Source organism: Protobothrops mucrosquamatus, unplaced genomic scaffold, assembly GCF_001527695.2.
Source record: "Protobothrops mucrosquamatus isolate PMUCROS unplaced genomic scaffold, P.Mucros_1.0 scaffold6, whole genome shotgun sequence".
Lineage (NCBI taxonomy): Eukaryota > Metazoa > Chordata > Lepidosauria > Squamata > Viperidae > Protobothrops > Protobothrops mucrosquamatus.
This window is the reverse complement of record NW_015386393.1, coordinates 6,640,520-6,656,615: the sequence shown is the minus strand read 5'-3', so window position 1 is coordinate 6,656,615 and position 16,096 is coordinate 6,640,520. Positions and strand designations below refer to the sequence as shown.

General features: G+C 43.3%; 1 protein-coding gene across 1 annotated transcript in view; it reads left to right on the top strand.

The window, feature by feature from the left end:
- ADAMTS10 (ADAM metallopeptidase with thrombospondin type 1 motif 10) overlaps window positions 1-16,096 on the top strand; it is a 67,441-nt gene that overhangs the window by 49,289 nt on the left and 2,056 nt on the right. The window contains exons 18-23 of the mRNA XM_015809941.1: window positions 2,135-2,298; window positions 4,417-4,543; window positions 7,354-7,483; window positions 8,715-8,919; window positions 12,867-13,043; window positions 14,230-14,386. Coding sequence (XP_015665427.1) covers window positions 2,135-2,298; window positions 4,417-4,543; window positions 7,354-7,483; window positions 8,715-8,919; window positions 12,867-13,043; window positions 14,230-14,386 — 960 coding nt within the window. The remainder of the gene's footprint in view (window positions 1-2,134; window positions 2,299-4,416; window positions 4,544-7,353; window positions 7,484-8,714; window positions 8,920-12,866; window positions 13,044-14,229; window positions 14,387-16,096) is intronic.

Below are 16,096 nucleotides of genomic sequence, written 5' to 3'. Positions count from 1 at the left end.
GTCAGGGGTGGGATGTGTCATGTGAGGGTCTTGTGATGGGTCTCGTGATGGGTCAGGTATGGGTCTCTCACACCTCACCTCACTTGTGACCCACATCTGACCCATCACAAGAGCCTCACTTGACACATCCCACACCTGACCCTGACAAGACCCTGACCTGATATGACCCTCACCTGATGTGACCTTACCATCACAAGACCTACTGACCAAATGAAGCCCTTATAAGCAGAAGAACATTCCCTAAGTTCTGCTGAAGATGTTAACTAGCCTGGTAACGAAACGTTCAGAAATCAATCCACAAGCTTGGAGAATGAACTTCCATCCTCAGTTGACATTGTATTGTAATTTTTAATGTCTAACCCTAGCCCTAACCCTGGTCAGGTCTTCAGAAAGTAAACCTGGTTGTGGCTTACTGAGGCATGCTCATAAAGGACCTAAGAATTTTCTTGGGTTGGCACCATGTGGGTGGACAGAAGAGACTATGAAGTAAGGCAGCTACCAACTTCAGTGCATGCCACCTAGGCAACCACTAGATGGTAGCAAAGATATTCAGAATACTGTCATTCTTTGCTGCCATTAGTGGTTATTGATATTCCTGCACCCTAAATCTCAGTCCTAACAGAGATACAGTATAACCTGCCAGTTCCTGAACCACCGCTGCTGCTGTTCTTCCCTGCAGATGGCTTGCCTGCACAAGCCTTAGGCATCAGGAGAGATCTGCTTCCCCAAATGTAGGCTCTAAGCCAGTGGTGGCGAACCTATGGCACAGGTGCCAGAGGCGGCACTCAGAGCCCCTCTCTGTGGGCACGCGCGCCGTCGCCCAAGTCCTAGGCCTTCAGCTGGGTTTTATAAAACCTTTTCGCTTTAGGCCTCCGCCGCCGTGTGCAAAAAAAAAAAAAAGATTCAATCAATCAGTCAATTTCAACTTCTCGCGGGGAAAAAAAAAGATCTCGCAAAGTTGGAATTGATTGATTGAACTTTTTAGTCCCACCCAGTCTGCCCACCCAATGGGCCACACCCACCCGACACCCGATGATGCATAAGTGGGTTTTGAGTTTCAGTTTGGGCACTCGGTCTCTAAAAGGTTCGCCATCACTGCTCTAAGCACTTGAACTGATTGGTAATATTGCCAGGAGGGAGGTGGGTGTTCCATCTGGTTTGGTCTTCCTGAGGCTTGGCTTTGTTGTCCCCAATTCGGGTCTGAGCCTGGTGCCAAAGTCAATAGCGAACACCAGACATGGAAAAGGGGTCCTGGCTAGAAAATGCCAAGGAACCTCGAACAATAGAATTAAGAAAGCTTTAAGCATTTTCACTAAAGCGGGAGGTGGGATAAGGCGGGATATATAAAGCAAATCATCTAATAAACATTTTAGTAGTGATCTAACAATTGTCCTATTGTTCTCTAGCCGTCCCTATTCCTAAGCCTTGGCTAATGAATGCTCCAGGACAGTGGTTCTCAACCTGTGGGTCAGGACCCCATTTGGGGTCGATCGACCATTTCACGGGGGTCGCCAAGCAAGGCTTTCCGCCATTTTTTTTGTCCACCATTTTTCCCCCTTTTCCGGCGGGTGCCTTACCTCCCTTGGGCTGGACCAGCTGGTGGTCTGCTCCGTCTCTGCCGCTTGCCAGCTACGCCTCGGCTGGCGCAGGAGGCGGAACCACACGCGCAGCGTTCCCGGGCAGGGAAAGTCCTCAGCTTACGACCGGTTGGGTAGTCCTCGACTTACGACCGGTTTAGTCCTCAACTTACGACCAGTTTAGTCCTCGACTTACGACCGGTTTAGTCCTCGACTTATGACCGGTTGGGGTCGCGGCATTAAAAAGGTTGAGAACCACTGCTCCAGGAGTTATCTAATACACATTCTGTTTGCTCCAGGCCATCCCTATTCCTAACTTCTAGCTGAGGTATACAGGATGTCTAACCTCTAATACTGTTATCCGTCCTCTAACCACCTAAAATTGACACAAATGCCACAGCTGCCTATTCCCTGAGGATAAGCATTCTTTGTTCTTGCCAGACAGACTCCACAATTACAGGCTCCCCGGTTTTCTTTCAAGGGCATGCCATAGCCTTGCTTCGCTTTAGCAGACCGCCCATCAGCTTGAAACATTGTCTTTTGGCTTCTTCTTCCAGCTCTGAGAGGAGAAAACGATGAGTATTTTGTCAACGGGAAACTTTCGATCGACCCTCCTCGGCGCTTTGACATTGCTGGAACCACGTTCCACTACGGGCGCTCCCAGGATGAACCAGAGTCACTCGAGGCCCTGGGCCCAACTAACATCACCCTGATTGTTATGGTTAGTTATAATGTTGGGCCAAAACAAGGGATGGGGAGAGGAAATATTAATTGGACAGAAAGCTTTATTCAGTTTGAGCAAGAGGGCCTCACTTGATAAATTTAAATTGTGAAAGAGACGAGGGACTGTTCATTGACGTGATCCTTTTTCCACAGGCTAGAATTACCCAAGGGACCTAAATCTGTTTCCGAGCAGCTTTTTATAAAGATCACTGAGGATATAAGATTGCCTTGTGATTAGTATGCAATATATTTCCCATCTGTAGCTGTCAATCTATTTGTTTCTTTGTTATATTCATAGAGCCACCTATCTCACTTCTGTGACTTTGGGCGGCTTACAAAGTTATAATTTTTTTTAAAAAACCAATCAAAATTATAACTGTGAAAGTTATTAAAACATAAAAAAAGAATTAAATTTTTTAAAACTGTAAAAAAGTACACTATAATAATAATAATAATAAAGTTGGAAGGGACCTTGGAGGTCATCTAGTCCAACCCCCTGCTCAGGCAGGAAACCCTACACCATTTTGGACAAATGGCTGTCCAGTCTCTTCTTAAAAACTTCCAGTGTTGGAGCATTCACCGCTTCTGGAGGCAGGTTGTTCCACTGGTTAATTGTTCTCACTGTCAGGAAATTTCTCCTTAATTCCAGGTTGCTTCTCTCCTTGATTAGTTTCCACCCGTTGCTTCTTGTCCTGCCTTCAGGCGCTTTGGAGAATAGCTTGACTCCCTCTTCTTTGTGGCAGCCCCTGAGATATTGAAAGACTGCTATCATGTCCCCCCTCGTCCTTCTCTTCATTAAACTAGACATACCCAATTCCAGCAACCGTTCCTTATATGCTTTAGCCTCCAGTCCCCTAATCATCTTTGTTGCTCTGTGAGAGAGCGCCATTCATTTTCCTAACAGGCTCTCCCCCAACATCACTGGATCCCCAGGCCGAATGGCAAAGCCAGATCTTCAGCCTCTATCAGAAGGCCGATGTAATAACATGTGAGAATGACCTTACAGGGAAAGGGGAAAGAGGGGGGAATGGTCAGACAAGAGAGGGCATTGCCTGCAATTGCATAATGGGCAGAGAAAGAAGCTCAGAAGCCCCTCCCCCCCCAAAAAGTTCATAGGCTGTAAAGGAGAGAGCGAAAGATTTGTACATCCAGACTTGCAAAATTCCATTACTGCAGTCCTACAGTAAAGTAGAATTAACTCATCTGGTCATTTTTCCTGTCTGGTCTGCCTGGGAAGGCTAACCTAAAAGTACAATTCTCCCACCATTTCCTTTACAACCTGGGGGGGAGGGAGGGTCCCTTCTGAACCCCCTTCTCTGCCCATTATGCAGCTGTGGCCCTCTTTTATCTGACTATACCTAATCATCAACTCTTCCCCAAGGTCATTTCTACACACCATTACAGCCAATAAGGTCAGGGCCAACCTGACCTCAGGGCTGTTATGTTTCAAAGAGCAGGTGAGGCAACAGAAAAAGCTCCTGGATCCCTTCAGATGACATTTCTTCACGGTTGAGACCTGCAACATGTCCTTGATGCCAGACCTGATGGGACAGATGTGATTGGGATGAGGCAATCCCTCAAATATCCCAGCCCATATGCCATTCAGGGCTGTATAAATCATCACCGGCACCTTGAATATAACTTGGCAGCAAACTAGTAGCTCACAGATCAGAAATGTAATAAGTGTTCATCTAGATCAGGGATGTTCAAACTTGGCAGCTTTAAGACTTGTGGACTTCAACTCCCAGAATTCCTCAGCCAGCCATGCTGGCTGAGGAATTCTGGGAGTTGAAGTCCACAAGTCTTAAAGCTGCCAAGTTTGAACATCCCTGATCTAGATACACACATAACTACCGTATTTAATAATATCAACTCATAGTTGCTATCATCTAGCAAAATGGGTTTGGCTGTGTGTATGTTTTCACACCCAGACGGCAATCTTTCTTTGAATGGGTTCACTAGAGATTTGTAATAGCATAGTTGTCAAGATCTCAAGTGTAAGTGAATAGAAGAAGCAATGAAAATTAACATCTCTGTCGTCTCATTTCTTCCTGCAATAAATGGATGTGTGTTCTTTCAACAGTTCTGTGATACTGTTGCCTGTCTATTGCTATAGGTTCTTGTGCGAGAAGAACTGCAGAGGATCCGATACAAGTTCAACGCACCCATCGTCCGCAATTCCATGGCCCAATATTTATGGCAGTATGTCTCATGGACAACGTGTTCTGCGATTTGTGCTGGAGGTAAGAGTTTAATGATCCCAAGAAAGTAATAAGGAAAGTTAACAACAAGTAGAATATTGACAGTTGGTGGTTACTGATAGTTAAAGATTGCAAAAGAAATTTTCTTAAAATGTTTTACAATTTTCTCCTTCTCGTATTTTCAGCTTGAAAAAAGGACAGATATTTTTTTTACAAAGTAGTAGCTCACACTTTTTGTATAACGATGTAGTCTAATGATGGCAACTACCATCAGACAACAAACAAGCAATCAACCCACCACAATTAAAGACCATACATTAAGTATCACACAACATTCATCACTGCTCAGCTTCTTGATTACATGTACACTTTAGATAACTTGTACAATTGTTGTTAGTTGCGAAGTCGTGTCCGACCTATCACGACCCCATGGACAATGTTCCTCCAGGCCTTCCTGTCCTCTACCATCTTCTGGAGTCCATTTAAGCTCACGCCTACTGCTTCAGTGACTCCATCCAGCCACCTCATTCTCTTTCGTCCCCTTCTTCTGTTGCCCTCAATCTTTCCCAGCATTAGGCTCTTCTTCTTCTCATTAGGTGGCCAAAGTATTTGAGTTTCAACTTCAGAATCTGGCCTTCTAAAAAGCAGTCAAAGTTGATCTCCTCTAGGACTGACCGGTTTGATCGCCTTGCAGTCCAGGGGACTCGCAAGAGTCTTCTCCAGCACCATAGTTCAAAGGCCTCAATTCTTTGGCGCTCAGCCTTTTTTATGGTCCAACTTTCACAGCCATACATTGCAACTGGGAAAACCATGGCCTTGACTATACGTACTTTTGTTGGCAGGGTGATGTCTCTGCTTTTTAGTATGCTGTCTAGATTTGCCATAGCTTTCCTCCCAAGGAGCAAGCGTCTTTTAATTTCTTGGCTGCAGTCCCCATCTGTGGTGATCTTGGAGTCCAGGAAGGTAAAATCTGTCACTGCCTCCATTTCTTCCCCATCTATTTTCCAGGAATTGATAGGGCTGGATGCCATGATGTTGGTTTTCTTAATGAGTCACTTAACTGCAAGGGTTCGCTTAACAACCAGGACAAAAAAGGTGAAGAAAATTGGGCGTGACTCAACAACACTGGTCTCAATTCTAGTTGGGGGGGAATATGCTGGATATCCTGTGTCCTGTGCAGAAGTCAAATGTGTCAAATGGCATCTTCACAAAGTAATGCCCTCAATTTTGTGATGTGTGCAACTAGTCTCAGAATGAATTTCAAGGCATCATTTACCATTCATATGATTCTCTGAACCTCTTTCTGGCATATCTACAATGGGCTTTACCCTAACCAGGTCTGGTTTAATGCTTTTTTTGTTAGTATTTCTCCCAGGTACTATATATTTAATGTTAAAACAAGATTTGCTTTTGTTCAATTGGTACATGGGGACGTAATCTTTTCCAATGCCAGAGCCGGGGTGGCACAGTGGTTAGAATGCAGTGTTGCAGGCTGACTCTGCCCACTGCCAGGAGTTTAATCCTGACCAGCTCAAGGTTGACTCAGCCTTCCACCCTTCTGAGGTCGATAAAACGAGGACCCAGATTGGGGGGGGGAATATGCTGACTCTGTAACCGCTTAGAGAGGGCTGTAAAGCACTGTGAAACAGTATATAAGCCTAAGTGCTAGTGCTAAACAATGATCATGTTCTTTCTCTGTGACACCCCATGCAAATGTTCATGTACCCCATGTATTTCCACCAGTTATTGCATAATATAATATAACATTTCAGAAGCAAAATGCAGCCCAAAGAGCATGCAATCTATATTAACCATGTGATGTATTAAACATGTTTCAATAATACGTGCGAAAACTCTGGTGCATCAAGCTTGGAAAATATCTTCATGTCTATCACCTTTTTCTTGGAATGTCATAATGGTGCCTTTCAATTTATTTAATTCTTTGAGGTCCTAGCAAATGATTAGCCTTTCCTCTTTCTGTTGAACTATAACCACGGAATGAACCCATTCAGTTGCATCTTGGTGCACTAAATAATTCCTATTTCCATTTTAACCAGTTCAGCTTTCAGTTTTGTTCTCAGTATTACAAGTTCTGTGTCTATATTAAGAATATTCTGATGAGTTGTTGGAAGACACCCAGTACTTAGAATCACAGAATCAGATATGTAAGGAACTATAAGGATCCAAATGTTGCAATGGACAGGAAGACCAATTAAACCATGCTCAACCACGTCCAGTCTCTTTTTGTCAGTGCTTTAAAGTAGTAATTCTACTTTACTATTAACAGGTATAATCAGTGCTTTTTTTCTAAAAAAAAAAAAAAGGTGCCAGAACTCACACACATCATACAACCCGCCTTGCCTATCCTACAAGGTTCCATCCAAAAAAGGTGCCGGAACTCCGGTCTGGGCGTTCTATGAGAAAAAAAGCCCTGGGTATAATAACAGAATCTTGGTAGTCTTGCAAAAATCTTTTTTCCCTCTTGTAATGTAAATCAAGTGGGGCAGTCTTGAGTTTCTTCTAGAAATCGAGAAACTTGAATTAATATCAGTTTCTCAAAACACTTCAGATCTACCCAACTGAATGTATCTGTGCCCCCTTTATAGCACAGTATTCACTGTCTGCAGACCTTTAAAAATAATATTCTGGGTTTGGGCAAAGTGCTTTTTGGTCTTCAAAGGCATATCATTTGATTAGGAAATGTTCTGGATATAGAAAGAAAGAAAGGAAGGAAGGAAGGAAGGAAGGAAGGAAGGAAGGAAGGAAGGAAGGAAGGAAGGAAGAAAAAACCCTACCCTTTTCTAACGTTGGAGATTTTGCATCCTCACTCAGCCTTCCCCATCATCCCACAGGCAGTCAAGTTCAACCTGTTGTATGCAGGAATCAAGCTGACAGCTCCACGGTGCTTAATCATTTCTGCAACCCTGAAACCAAGCTACCAGAGAAGCCGCGGTCATGTAACACTGAGCCGTGCCCGCCAACGTGAGTTTAATTCTTTCCCGAATTTGGAGGGCTGCATCTAAAGGGGGACGTGCAGGAGCTCTTGCCAAAAGGGACTGATGATTAAGGGTGGGTGCTGTATCGCAGGGGTCCTCAACCTTGGCAACTTTAAGACTTGTGGACTTTGCTGGCTGAGGAATTCTGGGAGTTGAAGTCCACAAGTCTTAAAGTTGCCAAGGTTGAGGACCCCTGCTGTACAGGACAAAGCAGCAAGGGGAGGAGAATCTAACAAAATGAAATTCAATGGTGAAAAAAGTAAGGTTCTACATTTAGGCAAGAAAAAACAAATGATGTCCATATCATATCCCCCATGGAACGAGTTATCATCATTGACACTCTCCCTGGAGCCTCAGGATCACCTGTTAGTGAATTTATACTCGGTCGTCACACGACGTCGACGGTTTTTCCGGTTGTGTCACGACCCGACGTAATTGTCTCCCTATCTTAGTTCTAGTGCACTTCATAATTATGGTGAAATGTTACCCTTGGCAAGGCCACACTTGGAACACTGCATCCAGTTTTGGTCACCACGATGTAAAAAAGATGTTGAGACTCTAGAAAGAGTACAGAGAAGAGCAACAAAGATGATCAGGGGACTGGAGGCTAAAGCATATAAGGAACGGTTGCTGGAATTGGGTATGTCTAGTTTAACGAAGAGAAGGACGAGGGGGGACATGATAGCAATCTTCCAAGATCTCAGGGACTGCCACAAAGAAGAGGCAGTCAAGCTATTCTCCAAAGCACCTGAAGGCAGGACAAGAAGCAACGGGTGGAAACTAATCAAGGAGAGAAGCAACCTAGAACTAAGGAGAAATTTCCTTACAGTTAGAACAATTAACCAGTGGAACAACCTGCCTCCAGAAACTGTGAATGCTCCATCACTGGAAGTTTTTAAGAAGAGACTGAACACCCATTTGTCTGAAATGGTATAGGGTTTCCTGCCTGAGCAGGGACTAGATGACCTCCAAGGTTCCTTCCAACTTTTTTATTATTATTATTATTATTATTATTATTATTATTATTATTATTATTATTATTATTATTATTATTATTATTATTATTATTATTATTATTATTATTATTATACATTTTTGGAGTGCTCATCCCACACTATCACCCATTACATTATCTAAAAGTGCAATGAGTTTCAAATATAGACAGGGTTAATTTTAACGAAGCCTTTATTTTGCTTTCTGTTTCCCATCTCAACTAGTTGGATGATCGGGAACTGGTCCGAATGCAGTCGCAGCTGCAATCAGGGAGTGCGGACCCGAAGCGTGATCTGTCAGCGCAAAATCTCCACCACAGAGGAGAAAACTCTGGATGATTCCTCTTGCAACCTGCCACGGCCTCATGTGCTGGAACCCTGTAATAATCACACATGTCCTCCAGAATGGGTAGCCCTGGATTGGTCTGAGGTAATGACCTTCTCTTTCTCAGCCTGGCATCTTCCAATTTTATTGGTTCATTCATTCAGTCATCAGTCAGTCAATTTGTCAATCAGTCTAGTTCAGTGGTGGCGAACCTATGGCACGCGTACCAGAGGGGGCACTCGGAGCCCTCTCTGTGGGCATGCGCGACTCGCTCTTTGGCTAAGTTTTCGCAGGAAAAAAGCCATTTCTCAAGCCCCTTCCTAGCCAAAACGAGCCTCCGGAGTGAGCGCGCTGTTTTCAGCTTTGAATTATATCAAATCTGACACCAGAAACAGACTAACAGATGACCCGAGTGCTGCATGTGTTGCTCTCAAACTTACAAAGTATAAGCCAAGGTTATACAAATTATCAGCATGCATACAACAGCAAAAATCACATTAATTGTTCAAAAGCATGCCAAATGCAAACTTTTACCTTTCAGTAAAAGGCTGTTTGTATCATTGAAAGCTCTGTTATTGTGTTTTTCTTTTAAGACAAAAGATGTTAATGTATGAGTTGTTTTTTCTAAACTAAACCTCAGTATTTAGATTAAATTGCCCTGTTGGCACTTTGCGATAAATAAGTGGGTTTTGGGTTGCAGTTTGGGCACTCGGTCTCTAAGAGGTTCGCCGTCACTGGTCTAGTTTTTCTCTACATTTCTGCTCAACAGACAGCTTACAGAAATAAAAAGGTAGAAGAGAAAAGAGAAAAACTGAATGCTATCAATACTAAGGGAAGTAACAAAAGCCTGGAATAACGGCTGCATCTTCACAAATACCCAACAGGCAGCAAGTGTAGGGAGTTACATTCAGGTAGTCCTTGACTTACAACCATTTGTTTATGACCGTTCAAAGTTACAACAGCACTGAAAAAAGAAACGGATGACCAGTTTTCACACTAATGAGGGTTACAGCATCCCCGTGGTCACGTGCCCAAAATTTGGTTGCTTGGCAACGGGTATGTATTTATGACAATTGCAATGTCACGGGGATCACGTGATCACCATTGGTAACCTTCCCAGCTGGCTTCTGACAAGCAAAGTCAAAGGAGGAAGCCAGATTTGCTTAACAACCAAATGATTCACTTAATAACTGCAGTGATTCGCCTAACACAGGGTGGGCAACCTTGGCTCTTTTATGACTCATGGACTTCAACTCCCAGAATTCCTGAGCCAGCATGGCTCAGCTTGGAAACCTCCCTTTCCCCTCAGCATGGCTGGCTCAGGAATTCTGGGAGCTGAAGTCCACAAGTCATAAAAGAGCCAAGGTTGCCTACCCATGGCCTAACAACTATGGCAAAAAAGGGTGTAAAAGTAGGCACGACTCACTTAACAACTGTCTTGCTTAGCAACAGAAATTTGGGGCTCAATTGTCATAAGTCAAGGACTACCTGACTTTTCCTAAGGGAATGTTACACAGTTTGGGAGCAGTGCAGAATCCTCTCCCATGTGGGCCAGAAAGAGGGTTCCCAGAGAGCAGAAAAGCCTCTTCAAATCTTAACAGTTGAGCAGGTTCATGACAAGAGAATTCTGTCGCTTGGATAGTCACTCCTAAGCACTTTAGGACTTTAAAGGTCGACAGATCATGCCAGACAAATCTTATTGTATTCTTTGACCAGGTGACAAAATTAGTGGACCAGAGGCATTTGATAAAATAGACCACAACCTACTACTTTATAAGATAGAAAAATGTGGATTAGACAGCATCACCACCAGATGGATTTGTAGCTGGCTGACTGGCCGTACTCAGCGTGTGGTCCTCAATGGAACTGCATCTACATGGAGGGAAATGTGTAGTGGGGTGGCCCAGGGCTCTGTTCTGGGCCCAGTGCTCTTCAACATCTTCATCAGTGATCTGGATGAGGGGATAGATGGGGAACTCATCAAATTTGCAGATGACACCAAGCTGGCAGGAATAGCCAACACTCCAGAAGACAGGCTTAAGATACAGAAGGATCTTGACAGACTTGGGCGCTATCTAACAAAATGAAATTCAATAGTATAAAACAGATGTTGAGACTCTAAAAAGAGTACAGAGAAGAGCAACAAAGATGATTAGGGGACTGGAGGCTAAAACATATATCCTTGCCAACGACCTTAACCCATACAGATCAAATTACTTCTCTTCCTGCTCCCCCCTGTACTATCGTCACAAGGTTATAGAGTCCCCGACGGTGTTTCTTCTCCCTCAGTTCGATAAGAGGTTTCGCGGACTTCCGTCCTGAAGAAGCAACGGATGGAAACTAATCAAGGAGAGAAGCAACCTAGAACTAAGGAGAAATTTCTTGACAGTTAGAACAACTAACCAGTGGAACAACCTGCCTCCAGAAGCTGTGAATGCTCCATCACTGAAAGTTTTTAAGAAGAGACTGGACAGCCATTTGTCTGAAATGGTATAGGGTTTCCTTCCTGAGCAAGGGGTTAGACTAGATGACCTCCAAGGTCCCTTCCAACTTTATTATTATTATTGTTGTTGTTATTCCCTTCAGTTGTGCCCCCTAATTGGCAACCAGGAGAGAATTTTAGTACAGGCAATCCTCGACTTACAACCACAATTGGAACCAGAATCTCCAGTGCTAGGCAAGGCAGTTGTTAAGTGGGTCGTGCCTGATTTTACAACCTTTTTTTTGCCAAGGTTCTACAGTGAATCACTGCAGCTGTTAAATGAACCCAGTATCCCCCACTGATTTTGCTTTTCAGAAGCCGACTGGAAAAGTTGCAAATGGTGATCACATGACCCTGGAATACACAACTGTTGTAAAATTACGTTGGTTGCCAAGTGCCCAATTTTTGATCATGTGACCATGGGGATGCAACGGTGGTCATTAATGCAGAGACTGATCATAAGTCACTTTTTTTCAGTGCTGTTGTAACTGCAGGTGATTGGTAAATAAATGGTTGTAAGTCAAGGGCTACTTGTACCAGGCATTCTAATAGATCTGTACCTTATAGTAGCTAACTGTCCCATGTTTCTTAACCTTAGAGCCTTTAAGATGTGCGGAGCAACTCATTCCTTCAGTCAGCCTACTTAAAACTGCTAAGACTGAAAAACACTGGTCTCGTTTGTGCACTTACAGTTCCTGGACATATTTCAAGGGCAGTTCTATCTTGCACACTACACTAGTTAGGATGAGAAGAAGCTAGGCTACTGAGATCTGATCATCTCAGGAGTAGCTTGCCGCTATGGCTCACAATAATTATTTAAGCAAAATGGCACACACCATGGTTACCATCCATAACTCCAGTAATAGCTAAGGTGCTTTGGATTGAAGTAGATGCTGTACATAAGACAATGGTTCTCAACCTGCGGTCCACGGTTGGAGGGGGGGCAATGTCATCACAGAAGGTCCACGAAGTCTTGAAGAAATGTTATGATTTAAATGTTAAGTCTTGGGGGTCTGTGGACATGGTCCGTGGCCACAAAAGGTATTTAAATAGGGTCTGTGGTAAAGAAAAGGTTGAGAACCACTGACGTAAGATATTTGACCAAAATTGTGTTGACCCTTGTTCAAGTCCATAAAGTTCTTCGGATGACTTTGGGGCAACCATTCTGTCTCCCAGCCCAAATTATCTCAGAGGGTTGTTGGGAAGAGGAGGAGGGAGAAATTGTACATTACTTTGAAGTCTTGGAAGACATATACAAGCTATAAATCTAATGAATAAACAACAAATAACTTCTAGAAAGCCTCTGAGTTGTCCTCAAGTGCCATTGTGTATTAGATGTTAGGTTCATGTCCACCACTGTTTGTGTTATAAAATAATTTTGCTGGCTCCAGTGGGAAACAAACAATGTGTTAGATTCCCCTTTCTGCCAAACTTGATGTAAAATCACAACATCCACACCCAAGACGATTTAAGTGATTTATTTTCCACTACTCCCGAGGTTGTAAAACAGCAGGGGAAATGCAATAAATCACAACCAATAAATGAATTTCAACTTTTTCCTTCCTTGTAGTGCACGCCGAATTGTGGACCTGGTTTCCGTCATCGCATTGTCCTTTGCAAAAGTGGTGACCATCGTGCCACACTGTCTACCTCCCAGTGTCCTGAGAGCTCTAGACCCCCAAACACCATAAGGTGTAGTCTTCGGCGCTGTCCACCCCCGCGGTGGGTCACTGGTGAATGGGGAGAGGTACACAAAGTTTATTTTTCTCCTACAGTTTTAAACCATGAGTGATTAGTCAATCATTGTTCAAGAGGCATGTCTATGGAGCTTCTCAGTCATCCAGGTCATCATTGTCCCAAAGGTGCTTTTTCACAACTGGGCTTTCTTTTTTCTCTTTGAAGACGTTTCGCTTCTCATCCAAGAAGCTTCTTCAGCTCTGACTGGATGGTGGGGAATGGAAAGATTTATACTCCTGTGTTGTATCTCCAGTCTACAACACAGTCCTTTCAACAGTTCCAAGAAGGCTCCACACCCATTTGCACCACTCAGGTGACCCCAACGACACAGATAAGCCTCCAAGTGGCCTCAACGACTCTTTAATGGAATGCAAATGACCAGCTGTCTGCAAGGAGTATAAATCCTTCCATTCCCACCATCCAGTCAGAGCTGAAGAAGCTTCTTGGATGAGAAGCAAAACGTCTTCAAAGAGAAAAAAGAAAGTCCTGTTGCCTTGTGGAAAAGCACCTTTGGAACGTTCAAGAGGCATAGTACTGCATGCTGGGGACTCTGAATCCAAGACAGAAAGCCGTAAGAAGAAGCTATCAAAAGCTGATCTGCCACACTGATTAGTTTTAAGATAAGATGATCTCCTTTGAGGTCCATTTTTTGTCAAACGTAACTGAAGAAGAGTTATGTTTTCAAGAAAACAAGTCAAAGCAAGTTCACCAAATCAGCCTTTTATGCATTCAGAGATTAACCATGTTTGAATCGGAAGGGGTAAGGAGAAGGAGGGGGATGAAATTGTTAAAGACTCAGCTGATCTAAAGCTGACCTGCCATACTGATTGATTTTAATCTAAGGTGAAATCCTTTGAGATCCATTTTTTTTTCAAAAGTAACTGAATTAGCTCAGAACTAATCCTTCCATTTCCCCACCACCTCCATCCAGTCAGAACTGATGAAGCTTCTTGGATGAGAAGCAAAAGGTCTTTTTCCTCAAGGAAATAACCTAGTCCAGTTGCCTTTTGAAAAAAAAAAAAAAGCACCTTTGAGACAACCATGACCTGGATGACTGAGCATCTCCACAGAGACACACTTGCAACGTTGTGAAGGTTGAGAAACGTGCAGCAAAAGGCTGTGCTTCAAACTCATGTTAATAGATCTGTTATTTTGCTTTAGCCCAATTTCTGCATCTACCTGACTCTTTCCTGCAGTGTTCTGGGCAGTGCAGTTTTGGCCAGCAAAGGCGTTCTGTCCAGTGCGTGACCTACACAGGACAACCATCCAGTGAATGTGTGGAAGCCCTGAAGCCCTCAGCCATGCAACAGTGTGAAAGCAAGTGTGATTCTGGACTGACAGAAAACTCTGAAGGTACCCTATATGTCATGGAATGATCTGCAAGCTGAGCAAAGAACTTACCCTTTGAAATGGCTGAATGACTCAAGTCTGTGGTTCGGATTCTGGACTGCAATGTGGCTCAGAGGCCTGAAACCATAGACTGCCAAATGTGGATTTGGCCTGGGGAACTTTTGGCGAAGGGAACGCGCAGTGGGAGATCTGCCAAGCAGTTCCCAAAAATCCAGCCATGTTGACTTTTTTTTTTTTTACCACAGAGCATTACAGTGACATGAAGGCTTTTTTTGCATACCAAAAGCTACATGTTAATTTAGAGGTGTCCAACCTTGGCAACTTTTAAGACATGTGGACTTCAACTCCCAGAATTCCCTAGCCAGCATGGATTCTGGGAGTTTAAGTTTACACATCTTAAAGCTGCCAAGGTTAGATACCCCTGATTTAGTTGTTGGGTTCCCCCCCCCCCCAGGATTTAAGGGCTGCAGGAATGGAGGGTGAGTCTGTGTGTGTGTTTTGTGTGTGTGTGTGTGTGTGTGTGTGTGTGTGTGTGTATGTGTGACATGATGATATCATCAGACAAAGGAGAGTTAGAATATTTGGCCTTTTTTCATTTTCTGAGGCACAGAGTTTCAAGTAATATAAGTAGCATCATATAAGTAGCACCCGAAGCATCTAAAAGCCAGTAATAAAAGGGCATTGGAGGACCATATCTGAACTTTGCCCTTATGGTTCGGTCACCAAGCTGTGGTTAAACTATACTCAAGTTTAGCATGTTATATGGACAAATGATTAGTTTTGTGGAGTTCTTGATGCTGTTAAAGCTTGGTTGTTTACTTGCAGGCATTTCATTACCCATCTAGGTAACATCATCAGTGTGAGGAATTGTGGAGTTTGTGCCTCTTTATATATTGCAGCTTGCCCTGCAGTTTTGTTAGGGTGTGGTTTCCTCCTTGGTGGTTCCTTGATTAAAATATCATCTTCTGGCTTATTGTTTATCTGGTGTTAATCCCTGCGTATCTGTACGTTGACTGCTGGAGGAAATGTGTTCTGATCTTTTTGTTTCCTTCCTAGACTTTTTAGTATCTCTTTTGAATGGTGTGTAAACGTGGTGTATCTCTGTAAGATAAAAGAGTAGAACATCAGACAAACAATCAGGCAGAAAACAATACCCTAAACAAGGAACCACCAAGGAGGAAACCACACCCCACCACAACCGGCAGAGCAGGCAACTACAGTGGTGCTTAAAAGTTTGTGAAATTGTGTGAATTTTCAAAGTTTCTGCCTAAATATTAATTAAAATGTATTCTTTTCTACCCAAGTACTAAAACTAGATAAAAGAACCCAATTAAACAAGTTAGAAACATTATACTTGCTCATTTATTGAGGAAAATTATCCAACTACATATATAAAGAGACAGCAGTTCCCACTCTCACTCACACTGATGAAATCATCTTGTTGGGTAATAAAATGTCTGCAACCAAACAACCACAGAAAGCAGCAAGGACTCCACAGTTCAGCCCCATTCTACATGGTGAAAAAAGTAAGGTTCTACATTTAGGCAAGAAAAACCAAATGTACAGGTATAGTATAGGGGGTACCTTGCTCAATAGTAGTAACTGTGAGAGGGATCTCGGAGTCCTAGTGGACAATCACTTAAATATGAGCCAGCAGTGTGCTGCAGCTGCCAAAAAAGCCAACACAGTGCTGGGCTGCATTAACAGAGGGAT